The sequence below is a fragment of the Notolepis coatsorum genome, assembly GCF_963971535.1.
Source record: "Notolepis coatsorum genome assembly, chromosome: 3".
In the NCBI taxonomy this organism is placed as follows: domain Eukaryota; kingdom Metazoa; phylum Chordata; class Actinopteri; order Aulopiformes; family Paralepididae; genus Notolepis; species Notolepis coatsorum.
Window position 1 is genome coordinate 146,045,807 of NC_140167.1, and position 17,531 is coordinate 146,063,337.

The 17,531-nt window shown below is 43.3% G+C and overlaps 1 protein-coding gene across 1 annotated transcript in view; it reads left to right on the forward strand.

The window, feature by feature from the left end:
• Positions 1–1,717: 1,717 nt before the first annotated feature.
• hecw2a (HECT, C2 and WW domain containing E3 ubiquitin protein ligase 2a) overlaps positions 1,718–17,531 on the forward strand; it is a gene marked incomplete at both ends in the record, with an annotated part of 229,646 nt that continues 213,832 nt past the window's right edge. Inside the window, 2 exons of the mRNA XM_084309394.1 lie at positions 1,718–2,102; positions 6,413–6,520. Coding sequence (XP_084165520.1) covers positions 1,718–2,102; positions 6,413–6,520 — 493 coding nt within the window. The remainder of the gene's footprint in view (positions 2,103–6,412; positions 6,521–17,531) is intronic.

Consider the following 17,531-nt stretch of genomic DNA (forward strand, 5'->3'; position numbering starts at 1 on the left):
GCAAGCTGCGACAAAAAATTGGCTTCTTTTACAGAAACAGAATAAACAAGCATAAATAAAGGTCTGCGCTGGAAGAACATGTGATTTTCGGGGACTACTTTTAGTTTTCTCCTACTGTGCACTATAGCTACTGTTTCATCAACCAACTAGTGGTCAAGTTAGGGCAGTCTAGCTCAGACCAATTCCTCAGTGACTGGACCCAAGCATTAGTTCCACATGTCACCCCCTTACCCCCCTCCCCACAAAGAAAAAGTCACGTGCCATCCCTCCCTTTCCAAACTAAATGCCTCTGGTTCAGAATCTGACAGCGCCTTCCGCCGGCAGTTCCAAAACAGCCTTTGCTGATTTAAGAGCTTCCTGCGAGGCAGATGCAGCTGCCTGTCTGCCTTACTCTTCTTTCCTCAGACAGACAGCCAATACTGAGAGAGAGAGAGAGAGAGAGAGAGAGAGAGAGAGAGAGAGAGGATATATGGTCCCAGTGGTCTTCCGCAGACAATGTACTTCAGATCAATTAATTTCATTGTATTCTGCTCCATAGGGTGTACAGTACTTGTACCACTTTGCTACATTTAAAATGTCTTAGTAAGGCAAGACTGGGTTACATTTTGTAAACTGAATGAGCAATTATTTGTTAATAGGTTGGATATGGCAGCTTTGTCATACCAACGTTTTTTTTAATATTTAAATTGTTTAAGAAAATACATGGACTGTAAGTGAATTAACATCAGCTATGAAATGTTATATCCAATAACAGCCAATTTTATCCAAAACGCCTCACAGTCCCCATATACATATCACCAGTGGGATTCAAACCCCAAACCCTGGTAGTGTTGACAAAGCCGTCGCTCCACTCACTGAGCTAAGTGAGGAGGACAACGTTGAATTGAACCCGTAGTAAACCCATCAAAATAAAACTGCTCCATTCAAACCCTCCTCTCCCATTAATTCCATTAGAAGGGAATGACCGGGGAGACAAGGGAGCAGAATGGAAGGGGTCCATCGGGTTGTTTACGATGGCGACAGGTGACAGCATACAACAGCCTTGGTGACTGATGCATGCTCAGGGATCTCTTGATCTCATTGTTGCGGGAGGATAATTCTGTAGTATACTGATGTCTCTCTCTCTCTCTCTCTCTCTCTCTCTCTCTCTCTCTCTCTCTCTCTCTCTCTCTCTCTCTCTCTCTCTCTCTCTCTCTCTCTCTCTCTCTCTCTCTTTCTCTGTACCTGTTTTTTCTACCCTTTACTGTATATTATTTTCTTCTTTCTCCATCTCTAGATTATTTTTGCTCGGTGGATTGCATGAATTTGGAGCGGCGCAGACCCTGACTCCTGTTGAATGTCTTCAACCTTCTTTCTACCTTGACCAGTTTGTTGTTCGGCAATAAAGTGAAATCCTGTAATGGCAGGAGAGCCACCGATTTCCAGACCTGTGGGAGTCTGTGACCGCAGAGCTTCAAGGAAGGGATGAGGGAGCAACACACAATCTCTTGCCAACACAAGCTCTGCCAACCAAACAACCAGACTGTCACAAGCGAGGATAGCAGGTTGAGCCAAGAAGGTTCCTCAGTCAAGATGGGTGACCACTCTGAAGACCAGTCCAGTCAATAGGAATCTGTCCATCTTCTTAGCCTCTTTTTGGGATCCCTCGACCCCAACCCCCCCTCCCCCCAAATTTAGCTTCAGCCCCCTCTCTGTGAACTCCCCTTCAACCTGAACCATGCGTCCTTCTCTCGCCTCAACAGTCCTACCGGCCAGGACCCGCACCTCCCACAATGCGGGCCCCAACCTGGCGGTGGGGAGCAGGGACCACCTGTCGGCTCCTCGGAGGCGCAGCCCCCACCTCCGACACACACTGAGTCCCGAGAACCTAAGGACACTGGCAGAGAGGGGTGGGGCTTCCGGGGACACGACCTCCATAGTCAGCGGTCCCATCGGGCTCCCAAGGGCCAACAGCGATACGGACCTGGTGACCTCCGAAAGCAGGTCCTCGCTGACGGCCTCCACTCTGGAGTTCACGATGAACCGCGGCCAGAACCTGGTCATATCCTGGGATATAAAGGAGGAGGTGGACGCTACCGACTGGATTGGCCTGTACCACATCGGTGAGTTGTTTTGCATTCACACCTGATGGTAGTTTTATTGATATTAAGTAACAAGTCATCTACGATTGTGATGCTGATCCTTCTTGGGACCTTTACACGGTAGTGAGATTTAAAGGCCCCATGAAATCAAAATAGATGTAGACAAAAAATGTTGATGAGTCATCCAGCACACAGGGGCGTATACAAATTATGCGTCCAATGAAATGCTTTCTAGAATGACATTAACAGCACATTGTAACTGAGCTAACACACAAATGTCCAATGTTAGCTTGCTAGCTAACGTTACTAATGTTGCTAACCTATGTTGCTAACATTAGCTTGCTAGCTAATGGGTCGACCGTAATGCACATTCAGCACTATTGGCTACTATAAATGCCAATCAATATATCCACGACAAGTCCCTCCTTAGCTTCCTGTTTTACAGGAAACACATGTGGAATCAAATAGCATTCTGCTAGCCGTTTTATGGGGACTTTAAGTGGTGGTGCAAAAAACTGTAAAATATCTCCCAAGGAATAAAGCCTTGGGCAACAAAACAAAACAAAAGAGTAGAGAATCAGACTGCTCTCGATTTTCTAAAAGATGGCCTTTCTCAAACTAGCAGGCCTTTAGGACCTGGCTTGAACCTACATGTCCTCAAGGATTTTTGGCTGACCCTACAGTAGCTCGTGAGAATAGCCAGATAGCATCTTCTGCAGGAGCCTCCAACTCAGAGTCAATACTGAAACTGGAGCTGGCGAGGCTCTTCTACACTGTAGCAGAGGCTGAGTCAACATTACCTTGGTATACGATAACACACACCCCATCACAAACTACGCATACCACCCCGGCTAGCCCCAGTGGTCTCTAGTAATGTACATGCTAATCCTGCTTAGAGACAGGAATTTGACAGAGGAGAAACACATTGACCCGCACACTGAAGGAGGCTCTCAGGCTCAAACGTGTAGCCATATTTGTCTGATTAGTAATTCAGTTTTCATGAATCCATGAGCAACTTTGTTTTTTTGCACAAAGCCTAAGATGAGCCTCCATAAGGGCACTTACGTTTAAAACTAAACTAATCCTCCACCGATCTGATCCCGCTGGTTTACCGATTAATTAAAGGTCCCATGTTTTGCTATTCCTTTCACCATTTGGCCAATTTTACACAATTCCTGTGAGTCTATGGAACACATCTGTAAGTTTTTTTTTTTTTTTTTATTCATTGTTTTGTATTTCTAATCAAGTACTCTAAAGCAGGAGCGGCTAGGTGGCGCAGTGGGCAAGGCGCTCGCCACCAACGCAGGAGATGCTGGGTTCGAGCCCAGCTCTCGGTGTTGCTACCAGCTTGGCTGGTCGTTCATACTAATACAATTGGCAGTATTAGGGAGTGGGAAGCTGGTGGGTGGGGATTGGACGTTGTGGACAGCAACTCCTAGAGGGTCGGTTGGTGCGCCTGCGTAGTAGAATCAGGAAGCGACGGGGGCGGCATGTCCCTCCCACGCAGACCCTCGCCGCTGAGAGATTGCGCTGTGCAGGTGAAAAGATGCGACGGCTGCCTCCTCGGGTACCGGAGGGGACACATGATGCAAGGCTTCGTCCACATTGCAGCCGGCTTGTGGGAGGCATGGCCTACCAACGTTCGAGACAGGGGAGCGTAGAATTGGACAATACGGAAAAAATAAAAAATTGGGGAAGGGAGAAAAATAGAAAATGGGGAGAAAAGGTAGATAAAAAAAAAAAAAAAAAAAGGTACTCTAAAGCAGCATTTTTTCACTTCAAGATTTCAAGCTGTTTTGGGCTGGGCTCCGCCCATAACGCTTTGAGTGACAGTCACCCACACAGTGTGATACATACGAGAGAGAGTGAGAGAGAGAGAGGGAGAGAGAGAGAGAGGATAGATCGCTCCATGCGCACGTGTGCGCTGTGTGAGCGGCTCCTCGCGATTGTGTGTAAAATGCAGGTGGAGAGAGAGAGGGAGATAGAGAGGATAGATCGCTCCGTGCACGAGTGTGCGTGTACGCTGTGTGAGCGGCTCCTCGCGATTGTGTGTAAAATGCAGGTGGAGAGAGAGAGAGGAGAGATGCGTCCCGACTACACGCAGTCGGGAGTGTGTGTAAAATGCTCCGTATCCCTCTCTCTCCCTCTCTCTCGCTCGCTCGTTCTCTGCTCTCTCTCTGTCGGCACCCGCGCCACGTCAACCCGTTTGAGGAAGTGTCAGTATTTCCACTCGCTCTGTTGTTGAGCGAATGGTTGAGTGTGCGCTACAACCATAGAGGGGGCGTTAGTTATGCAGATAAGAATTCTTCTACGTCACAGATACGCGGTATTCAGAATGGCTTACAGTAGTTCAATGGGGGATTGATTGATTGATTGAAAATTTTATTAACAGATTGCAGAATGGGTACAATACAGTACAGCTCAATACACACAATTGTTAAGGGGATGCAGACCAGAGAAAGACTTTCGTCTTGTTTACATCAGGGTCCCCCATTTTCAATTCATCATAAGGATCTTGTGACATGTGAACTGGACTGATAAGCCAAAATGAGAATTAGAGACACAGACCCCATTGATACAACCCCACATTGCTAGAAAACAATGCTAAACACTGGAAAAGGCGATTTATAAGACATGGGACCTTTAACTAATTAAACCTCAGAGGACTTTAGCAGGTCTCCATCCGACAACCATTAACCGTTGCCGACTTCCACCTTTCCAAGGAAGGAAGCCAGTGTCTTTTCTCTCTGGGGTTCTGAGTACCTACAGGGTGGAAGCCAGTGTCTTTTCTCTCTGGGGTTCTGAGTACCTACAGGGTGGAAGCCAGTGTATTTTCTCTCTGGGGTTCTGAGTACCTACAGGGTGGAAGCCAGTGTCTTTTCTCTCTGGGGTTCTGAGTACCTACAGGGTGGAAGCCAGTGTATTTTCTCTTTGGGGTTCTGAGTACCTACAGGGTGCCACACCGGGTCACATGCTATCGATCACTAAGCCGTCAGTTCTTCATTACCTGCTCCCGGGTATTATCCCCAAGGGGGGGGGCTTCTGCTTACCACAACTAAGCAGACATTCAATGATAAGCAAAGCAACCTCCCCTCACACCCCTTCCCTCACATACACACACACCCCCTCAAGCAGGCAGCTCCGTTTGATCATTCATTAGTCAACAGAGTGAAAGTGCTACGTACAGCGGAATTCCCCCTGCCGTTGTTTTTTTGTTATTACTCCGAGGGAGTTTTGTTTGTCCTTCCAGTTGGAGGTTATAGGGAAGTTATTTTGGGAACGCAGTCCACTGATTAAACGCAAACCGAAAGACTGCTACAGAGTTTGTTTAGGAAAAGACGGACTGGACCGACTAAACATGCTGAGAGTAAACAAAACGCAGCTTGGTTATGGGCGTGATGAGGGTTAATGCGGAGCCTGAATAATGAGTTGTGTCTTCACACAGCATTGTTTTTACATTATGGAGTTTGAGTGTTGGTCAATGGAGAATCTAACTAAAAAGGAAGGAATCTCTGTCTGTATGACTTTCCTTCGATTTTTTTGAGGACCGTTCATCCGATCGTCTTTACACTTGGCGGGTGTGTTGCTGAGGACCCCAAAAAGTGCAGTGTCATGTGTGAAGTTGATTGGATGAGTGGTTCTCGAGAAAGCTGCAAGCAGCGATACCTGGGGCCAAGCAATCAGAACGGGCACGTTTTGAACGGGGCACTACACTGGTAGGATTGATTTGTCAATGTGTGGAAGGTTGTAAAGCTCAAACCTGTAACACACGCATAGCTTTCTGGAGCCCAACTACTAGGGGGGGAGGGCATGGATGCCAGCAATAAACATATGTTTAATAAAAATATATACATATAAATAAATAACCTTTTTGCTGTCTTCTACTATTATGTACTTTGCTACTATGTGGATGGATACAGTGAAACAGTGCTGATTAGGGATGTCCGATATTATCGGCCTACCGATATTATAGGCCGATATTGGCATAAAAATGTGATATCGGAAAATATCGGTATCGGTTTTCAAAAAAAAAAATTAAAAAAAAATTACATTTATTTAACCCAGGCAAGCAAGTAAGAACAAATTATTATTTTATTTATTGTCAAAGTATGCATAATGTTGTGTTAATTACACAACAAGAGATATATAATGTTAATTACCTGAAATTATTCCGTTTTTTGGTGGGGGAAACCCTGCATATATCGGTATCGGTTGATATCGGTTGATATCGGTATCGGAAATTAAGAGTTGGACAATATCGGTATATCGGTATCGGTAAAAAAGCCAATATCGAGCATCCCTAGTGCTGATTGATGTGCTCTATTTTCCAGATGAGACCAGTCCGTCCAATGTGTGGGACTGTAAGAACCGGGGGGTGAATGGCACCCAGAGAGGACAGATAGTCTGGAGGCTGGAGCCCGGGCCCTACTTCCTGGAACGTGAGTTAACACTGCCATTCATACCTGGCTTTTTGTTCATGTTTTGATTCATTGGTTTGAAGAAATGTTTTCAATAAAAAAAAGATTTATTACAAAGTGAAGGTGTATCTTAACACATTCGGGGCCATTGGGATGAGTCTAATAAATCTCTAGAGGACCGGCAAATGTAAACAGACGTGGGGCTGTTTGTAGAGCTAAATCTATACTTTATAGTATTGCTATCTGTCCATTCTCATTGTCAATTGAGTCCATAAACCGTCCCTTCAAAATGGCTTAAAGAAAAAAAAATGTCATCAATACGTTCTCATTTTATAGCGCCGTGAATATAAGCGTTATACGGGATTTGGTCTAGTATATTTCCTGGAAGGCTAGATATAGGGCTAATAGCTACTAACGTTATATCCAATGGCATTTCCGTTATACAGATGCTACAGTTAAAACAAACACTGCATATGATCGGCACGATCCTCAAGCATGTATGCATGAAAGGGGGGGGGGGGGGGGGGGCGGGGGACGTCGTTTCTTATTATTGATTACCAATAACCGTGTTCGTCTAAGTAGCCACATAGGCCGATCGCCTGGCTGGCTATCAAAACAATGCCCGATCGGGTTGTACTTTACGTGAAAAAGATCTTACCATGAGCCGGTTGGATCCCCCCGAGCATTTCCCCGTTATCGATCGCCATCTGGTAGATCGATATGTCCATTCGCTGATGATAAATCCCCTTATTGCATAGTTAAATCCGCGCTCCAAAAGGTATTCCGTGGAACAGATAGCTATCGCTTCAGATGAGTAGAAAACTACATTAGAGATCCAAAAAAAACAACAGACAACTTCTGCCACAGGGCACACTGCATTATCGCGATAGCGCCCCTAAGAGGATCTGGCCGGTATTGCACTTTCTCGAATTCAAAGAGTAGGGTAGATCTGCAGTGCAGCTCGGCGACCTTGAATAGGTTATTAAAATGGAATAAAAGCCAAAACAACTTGCCACGGATATATCCGTGCTTCTGTCCACAACGGGTGGAATCGAAACACGGAGATCTCCGTGGTCGGGCGGGATTGTGTTAACACTTTGATTGCCAGCGTGGCGTGCACTATTTATCGTTGGATGCCACCACCCACTTCAATGATAGCGCTCTAAATGCATAATCTCTGTCTTAAATTATGGCTATGTGTCTAATCTGCCCGTCGTTTATCAATGACTTGTTTGCAGTCAACATTGTCGAGACGGATTTTTTTTAATTGGTTCATTTCCGTTTTATAGCATTTTGAAAAGCCCTAGTTTTTCAGGAAAATATATAGTTTCCGTGATAATCGCCCTTTACTGGAATATTCTGGCATACACAAAAAACGTTGTAATTTCTTTGCCTATCGTTTTCAAATAAACGCTAGATTATCGATAGTATATGTGTACTTATGCACGCTATAGAAGTGATCTGAAAAATATATTCTCTCATTTCCTGATCAGTGCACACACACAGACACACACACACACACACACATAGGGCACACGTTGATATATAGGTCAAAACAGATCCGATTACCCCAAGACTGGTAAAATAAATTGCTTACCTCAGATCAGATGTTATCCAAAAAGATTATCCCAATTCCTGATCGCCATTCCAAATATCGATCGCGTTTATTGATTCAGCGTTGGGTACTGGAAATACATAATCCACGCTCACACGCACACACACACATATGGGACACGCTGAGATATACTAGGTGAAAAAAACTCTGATTATCCCAAGACTGGTAAATAGATTTCTTACCTCAGATCAGATGTTCTCCAAAAAGATTATTCCAATTCCTGATCGCCATTCCAAATATCGATCACGTTTATTGATCCAACGCTGGGTACTGGAAACACATATTCCACACTGTTCTGCGGCTCGGCAATGAATGGGATTGTTTCCGGTTACATGCCTGACAAGTAAAATGTGGATTCCGGACTCTTTTTTTCCCATCCATTTCATTCAGTCCAATCCAATGGGTGCAATACCATCCGGAGAGATGATAGGGGGCGGTATTTTCCCTGTTCGAGCTCAGATAGATCCCCACTGGTAACGTGAGGCTAGATTGATGAAAGATTTTTGGAAATCGATAATAAAAAAAATAACGATTAAATAACGAGATTTCTCGTTCTTGGCACTCAACGCATGGCATGAACTAACGAGATTTCTTGTGGCTGGCACTCAAAGTGTTAATGAATCTAAATTAATCACATTTTAAACGCATATCAATAGTTGATGCGAAAAGGTAAATATTTCAATTCAAATGGATTTTGGTATACGAGTGAATCAATGAATATACATTATACATATGTTTAAGCAGCAAAATCCTGTTTATTAGCTACTAAACAGACAGTCAGATCAATGCAATTTTTAACAAAGTGCAGCAATTTTAGGAATACTATATATATAGCGCAAAAGACCTTTTCTCTTTTGAATGGTAACATTCCGAAGTTTCTTACACAATAAAGAAAAATCACTTTGAGTGCTAATGAAATAGAGTAACAGAGGTTTGAACACACTGGTGTAAAAGTTGTGTGTACTCACATTTCTGTTTAGTGGTTGCCAGATGCCTGTTTTTAAGTTCCAGCTGAGAGGTAGGAGCTGGAAAACATAACGGTTCCATATAGCCTGAAGTCTTATAGTCATACAGGTCCAAAGTTTATAAAAATCCCACAGAAAATGAGTATTTCACAAAGGTTTTTGTAATGTGTGTACCACAATAATTCAGCATGATTATCCAAAATGGCCATCCACTGCCTTTATTTCGCCACTCGAGTAAAAACAAAGGACTTCTTCGTCTTCTTGTGTCACCTTCCCCCACTCTGAGCGCCCGTCTGGGATCGCTTTTGGAGCAAACGCTCCATGGCTACAACGGTGGTCAATCATTTTCACCATCAGCGGTGACTGGTCACTGGTCAGTTCAGGACGGTTCACAACCGGACGTCACTCATCCGAACGGCTTGTCAAATGACGCTTGCCGGATGTTTCGCCTTATAACTCAAGACCCGAAACACGCAAAATAAATAATAAACAAAATAAACAATAAACAAAATAAACAAATAGGTTGAGTGGGGTGACGATCGAAAGGCGGCAAATTAAACTTTTCAACAATGTATTTGTTGATCGGTGAAAACGCAGCCCGGAGCCGAAAAGCGAGAGCAAAGTGCCGCAACGTAGGGGTGGACGGTATAAACGGTATACGGTATAAACGGTATGAATTTGCGCTACTGTATGGATTTTCACTATACCTTGTGACCGGTAGACAGAGCAGCTAGTCACAGCAGTAGCAATGACGTTAACGTTACTTGACGACACTGCATAGTGTTTAATTGTACTGAGTTTTTCTCCACTTGTTCACGGACCTTGCCATATAGTTTGGGCATTTCAATTTGGCTAAGGAGGCTGAGAGGAGACTTCATTTAGCGCAGAAACAGGGCTAACGTTAGCCACTAAGCTAACTCACGTTAGCCACTAAGCTAACGTTCTAACGTCACTCTGCGGCGCAGTTTCATTAGTGAGGAAATATTGATGAGGCTTGAAAACAGAGGTTCAAAGATGACTTCACATTTATTTGGCTATTCGTTTCTTTATATAGCTGTATCCATCAGGGCTGCTCCCGTTTCTGTGTGTTGACAAATCCTGATGTGACATCATCACCTACGGCATCTTAGGAAGCTCAAAGCTCAAACCTATTACATCACGCTCTCTCGCTCTCGCTCTCTCTCTCTCTCTCTCTCTCTCTCTCTCTCTCTCTCTCTCTCTCTCTCTCTCTCTCTCTCTCTCTCTCTCTCTCTCTCTCTCTCTCTCTCTCTCTCTCTCTCTCTCTCTCTCTCTCTCTACGTTGTCAAACATGTACACCAGGGGTCTCAAACTCAATTTACCTGGGGGCCGCTGGAGGTAGAGTCTGGGTGAGGCTGGGCCGCATCAAATATTCCACAAAAAAAGGGTTTCAAGTATTCAAAAAAAAAGTACAACTGATCCAATTTTCTCAATCTTTAGCAATAACATTTCAGAACATGAACAGTTCTTCAGAACATGAATGGTTCTTCAGGCTTCTCAGTGGTGTCAGTGGACTCATCCACAGCTATGGAAATGCACTGTGCATTTTTTTTATTCTATCACAAAGCTGTTTATAAAAAAAATAGGTAAAAACCATATTATGCATTTTCATCAATAAATAAATGCCCCACATTTTTTTATAGATTGGGGGCCCACAAATTGATTCTTTCAGGGGGCCCAGAATCTCCAGCTACGCCCCTGGCTGGGACTCAGGCTGAACGCATATTTTCCCGTCCATTCACCTTTGAATTGCAGTCGACTTTTCTTTTACTGACCATCTTTGAAAATGCCATATTTTTCTGCTGGCTGTCTGCTGGCGAAAATAGGCTAATAGCTACATTTATCTCACAGAGATAAAACTGGGAGCGAGTTTACTGTAGATGCGCTTTCAACTGACTCGGACTAAAAGAGAGAGACGACATGCAGTCCGTGAAGACCCGCCCTACTCCCCTACTCTGCCTCTGATTCGCAGACTGTGGGTGAGGTAGGGCTGGGCGATATAACGATATTATATAAATATCGGGTACAGTTCATTAACGATACACTTTTTAAACGTATCGTGGATATCGTGATGTTTTGCCCAAGAGGCTTGTGTCGCGTCAATCTGGTCCACACGTTGACACTTTTGAACAGCGCCGCCCCACACACACACTACTGCATCAAAAGTTACTACTTATGATAACAAAGGCATTCATTCGTTTTGTGGCATTAACGTTATATAGTTACACTTTCAATAACATCAGCGTATTTACATAGCAACGACCGAGGTCGACCTAGATAGCAAGCATTAGTCGTTCATATCTCAGCCCGTGCTGACTCAGTTGTGCACATTCTGCGGTCTGTTAATAAAGTTTTCAATCAGACAGATGTATGGAAAGGCTTTTATTATAACATCCGTTGCAGTAAAATCATTATGCCTCCAGTCGTTTAGTCCTTCTGCGGAGCTAAAAGCTAAACGTCAGCCGCGGCGAGCTACCGCTGCCATTGTTATTGTCATTGTGCTCTCCAATGGCGGAAGTAAAAAATGAATACGCGCTTGCCGATTGGTGCTAAGAACAGCAGGGCGGGTGCAAGCGATGTGACGTAATTGGCAGACGCGACTGTCAATCAAAATGATTCTGTTTGCCGACTGAATGAATGAGAACGTTATTAACAGATTGCAGCATGGGTACAATACAGTACAGCTCAATACAACAACAGTCAACAGTGGACTGGAGGATGCAGACCAGAGAAAGACTTTCGTCTTGTTTACATCAGGGTCCCCCATTTTCAATTCATCATATTTCATATCTAAATCATATAATATCTCATTGCTAAATATATGCAATATATAATCTAATAATCTAAATCTAATATATAATATAAAAATGCTAAATGCATGGGTATTTTATTTTGTCTTTAATGTTAGCTTGCAAACTCAAATACTGTCTTGGTAAGCCTCATAATGAATTGTTTGGGGAAAAAAAGAAAAACATCGTGATGCGTATCGTGTATCGCCGAAAGGTCAGAAAATAACGTGATATCATATTTAGGCCATATCGCCCAGCCCTAGGGTGAGGGGGAAAAACGCTGACGGGACGCGTATGTGATTGGACCAGACTCGTACACAGGCAGACAGTGGCAGTGCTGCGGGACATGCAGAGCACTGCTCGCAGTCAGAGGAGATAGCGAGGATGCATTTGCTTCCACTTTACTTGATATCATTTCACTCCGGAGCCTGCGCTATGGTAGGCTACAAGTGACAAAATAAATAAAACTTCCTACTCTCGCGCAACGACTCGGCAAACAGTAGTGCGCGGGCCGCATTGACACTACACTTTGATGTCCAGTAGGGGGCCGCAAAATATCATCCCGCGGGCCGCAATTGGCCCGCGGGCCGCGAGTTTGAGACCCCTGATGTACACTAAAGTTAAGTTATGTTGGAGTTGTATTGTGTTTGAGTTGTTTGAGGGAAAGAAATAGTGATGCACGATATATCGGCCGCCGATATAATATCGGTCGATATGGCAGTTTTTTTACACATCGGTATCGGTCCGATATCAAGATAGGGCCGATATGGGCCGATATTTAAAAAATAATAATAATAAAAATGTTTAATCTTTTTTTTTTCTTTTTACATGTTTTGGCCTTAAATAGTTTCAAATTATCAGTCATTTCTGAAAATAAGTTACAAAAGTAAAAAAAAATAAATGCGTTTTGGAAAATAGCTCTTTATTTGATTATCATAAACAAGTGTTTTCTATACAGAGATATCGACATCAGTAAATATCGGTATCGGCCAGAACAGCAATATTAATATCGGTTATCGGTATTCGCCACAATTTTCACATCGGTGCATCACTAGAAAGAAACCTCCTGTACTGTTGACAGAATCCGGCTATAGGGCGACAATAATGTGGTCAAGAGGCATGGTTTCTATCTTTGGTGTGGTTTATTTATTCACATGGCAGAGCAGCAGTTCTATAGTTCTCCTCTCACTGAGAGGCTGGGGGAAAGAGAAAGAATGGGAGGAGACATCTCTATGGTGTTCCTGAGTGGCTCCGCCTAGAGCGCCCTCTAGTGGAAACAGTTATATATGCAGTTAGACAGTTACTAACAATCCTACACCGAACCTCTGATTTCAACACTCCCATTTAGGGTTTGTATTAGCATACTGGATTACTTCTTTGAAAAACATTTTACAAAGGAAATAATATAATCCAAAACATCAACAGGGTTAAACATGACCCTTGTAAATCCCTTCAATTTGTATTTGGAACAGGTTTCCTCATAGTGTCTGCTACCCTGTCGTCCGTTGGACAGTAAACCAGTGTCATTCTTTCTTCTCTGATGACAGATCTGATGAGATGATATTTTCTATATTGACATGTTTACATCTATGTTGACACACTGGGTTCCTAGCAATCACAATGGTTCCCTGGTTGCCCTCATAAACAACAGCCTTCATATGTACACAGTGTCCATCATTTTTAAATGCTGTGACAATCTACTCACTACAAACCATTGGTCAGGGCGGGTACACATTGTTAAATAAATGAGGCTACCCACAGCTTCTCTGTACATTTGTCAGTTTCTGAGCATCCTCCTGATAGTCTATTCTTTGATCACATGGTGTTTCCCTTGATCTACATTCTTACATGTCTAAACGTTTCAGGGTCTTTCCCACATAGTTACATCATTGAGAACATGGTATGTCATCCACCTTTGTATTTAAACATGGGATCCATATTTGTATTTAAACATGGTAAATCATCCACCTCTGTACTTAAACATGGAATTAAACATAGGATCCATTTCAGTATTTAGACATAGACTCTAATCAAGTATTTAAACCTGGATTCTACTCCTCCCGTATTTAAACCTAGAGTATCATCCTCCTGCCTTTAAACAGTGTAGCCACCCTCCTTCAGTATTTAAACATGGAGTACCCTCCTTCAGCATTTAAGCAATTTGCTACGAACCATACTTTGTATTTGTCGTGGCCTTCAATACCCTCTTCCTGCATTTAAGCAGTTGGCTACGAACCATACATTTGTATATGTCGTGGTCTTCAATACCCTCCTGGATTGAATACACCCATTTCCCTCCCATTGTCTGTCTGCCCTCTGGTAACTTGGCTGGAGAAAAGGTGTGTTTGTCCTCTAGGGACCTCATCTCCTCATCCCTTGCTCTCTCCCATTTACTTGATTCGGGGGACAATGTGACCTCTTTAAAGGTTGGGGGTACCCCACTGACTACCCTGTAGCAGTAATCACCGGTGGTAAGTGTACTGTCACCCTCGTCACTCCCTCTCCGGGCATAGTCTGTCAGATACTTTGGGGGTGTGTGTTCCCTTGAGGGATACCTCCCACTGCTTGGGGCACTTGACGTCACCCTCGGGTGCTCCTCGTCATCGCCCTCTGGGGGTAGCTGACTGTCTGCCTGCATGGCCGTACTAAGTACACTGGGCTGATGTGTCTCTGTTTCTACACACCTTACTCTGGAGTCCAGGGCCCTCATGCATCAACGTGGACGTAGAACTTGACCTACTTCCACACGTAAGCACGGAATGTAGAACTAGCGTACGCACAGGGAAGTCGGCATTCATCACACGTGCGTACGCAGGCTCTATGCCCTGCCGTGTTGATGAATACCACTTTGTTCTACCGTCAATGCTCGTGCATGATTATCCATATATGGTCATGAAAATGAGGAAACACCCCCCATGGGATGTGAAATAATGGACCGACCCGAGCGCCGCGGGACTCCGAGAAACTCCACGGAGAATTCACTGCTGTCGAACCAAGAAGACACTATCGCGTATTATGATTTATGGGATAAATAAAAGGCGGACTTGTAAACGGTGATGTCAGATATCAACGGCTCCCTAAGACCATTGCTGCAATTCTGCCTGGACAGCTCAAAATACTAATAAAGACCGTTCGTTGACCACTGTTTGGCGTTGGTTGTGTGTCATTATAACCGTGCTGTAATATGAATGCCTTTATTAGTTGTGTTCGATTGGCTATATGATTTTTAGAGGCATCTATTTTGTTGTCGGCTAATAAAGACCGCGCTGGAATATGACTGCCTTTTCCTGTGTTGTTTGATTAATACCCACGGATTAAAGTTCTCCTCAATTCTATTCCAAATCGCGATGGATCTCCCGTCAATTTTCTACCTGCTGCATATGATTTCTAGAGGCATACTACAATCTATTTTGATGTCAGTATTGGGTAGCCTATATAAACAATATAATACGAGAGCATATACAAGAACAATGAATCTCACTGCATGTATGATGTATCCTGCCTTTCAATACATGAACTTGAATTCCATCATGTTTGTGTGCGGGACTCAAGGCTGCTGTCACAATGGGTGGTACCGCCGTACAGTAATAATAACAGTCCACACAATATCACGATCCATGCCATAGCCTATGTTCCATTAGGACATGATCTGTGACGACAAATGTTCTAGAATGTTTGATTAAGATATCATACTCTGACAGCATGCCTATGAGCAACAAAAACGCGAACTTGAATCCCATCATATAGTCTGTCCACTATATCTGCATGGTGTCATTGCAATGCGTTTTCTATTCTTTCTTGTACAGTAAAAAGGGGGAAGAACACTATATTCATATGACTTATTCTGCTTACAGCTTCGAAATTCCACTTGTTTCGTTTAACGTAAAGCCTTTTAAATATAATCAAAACGTTCCCGTGTTTCGGCGGTCTGTGCGCAAAATAATAACGAGTTGAGCTTTATGATTTATGATGAATTGAAAATGGGGGACCCTGATGTAAACAGGACGAAAGTTGGTCTGCATCCCCAATTAACAATTGTATGTACTGAGCTGTACTGTACTGTACCCATTCTGCAATCTGTTAATAAACTTTTCAATCAATCAATCAATCAAGCTACGCGGAGCGCAGTCAGTCAGTAGCCTACACCCCGTATATTCCGATAACGCTATATAAACCATGCTGCATTCATTCTGAGAGAAAGATCTATTATTCCAAATGCTATTTATAGGGTTTTGACCATAATTACACTACTGTTGCTATCTTACAATGAACTATAATGAAATACGGTTCATACAGAACATCCAGTGTTATTATGCACAGAAGCTCATTTCCTTGTTGTAATAATATATTCTACCACTGGGAGCTAGGTACGCCAGGTCTGACCTGTGCGTAGATGTACGCACGAAGTCAAGTTCAAGTTCAAATTGATGAATCCCACTCTTTGCTTAGAAATGATCGTACGCACGGGTTACGCACAGATCTGTGCGTAGAACACGTTGATGCATGAGGGCCCTGCTCTGGCTCCTCTGTCTGTGTCTTGCTCTTACATGTTGTCTTTGTTTCTACACACCTTACTCTGGAGTCCAGCTCTGGCTCCTCTGTCTGTGTCTCGCTCTCACATGTTGTTTTTGTGACAAACTTGACTAGCATGTGTTTCTGCACTCTCCCTTTACCGGGATGATAAACTAGGAAAGCGGAGCTTCCCTTGTCGTGTCCTACAAAGAATCATTTTACACATCTGGACTCGGGCTTCCCCCTGTCCTGCAGGTACGCATAACACTCTGATCCAAATCAACGTAGTATTGAATTACGACATGGACACGACAAGCACAAATAGATGGAGAACACACATTAGCAAATATATGAATATACAAATGACAGAATTAGGAATCACGGATATATGGAGAGAAACACACACACTAGACAGGGAATACACACATTATTCACATCCACACACAACATATTCAAGGATAGATTACTTCCTCATGACAACAGGGGACAGATACAGAGTAGAAGATTGTAGAATAGGGGTAACAGACATATCAGATCACAGCGCAACATATCTGACAGTAAATCTGAAAAGTAGACGGAGAAACACAGTCTGGAGACTGAACGTAGGTCTATTGAATAACAAAGGCTTAGTAGACGAAGTAAAAGAAGACATAATAAGATACAGAGAGGAAAATGATAATGGAGAGGTAGATCCAAACATTCTATGGGATGCAATGAAGGTAGTAATATGAGGAAAATTGATAGCAAAGGCAGCACTACTCAAGAGGGCCAGAATAGAGACATACCAGAACTTAGTAAAGAAACTGAAAGAATTAGAGAAAAAACACCAAAACTCAAAGAACCAAGAGACACTTAGGGAAGTAAAATACGTTAGAGAAAAGATAAACAAAGAATTACTGACAGAAATTGAGAAAAAGGCTAGATATGTGAAACAGACATACTATGAAGGAGGAACGAGAGCGATCAGACTCTTAGCTAGACGAATCAGAATACAACAGAAACTAAATACAATACACACAATAAAAGACACAAACACAAACAGGTTACTAAGAGAACCAGCTGAAATAGAGAAGACATTTGTAGAATACTATAAGACACTATACACACAACCGAAAGCGGCAGGAGAAGAAGAG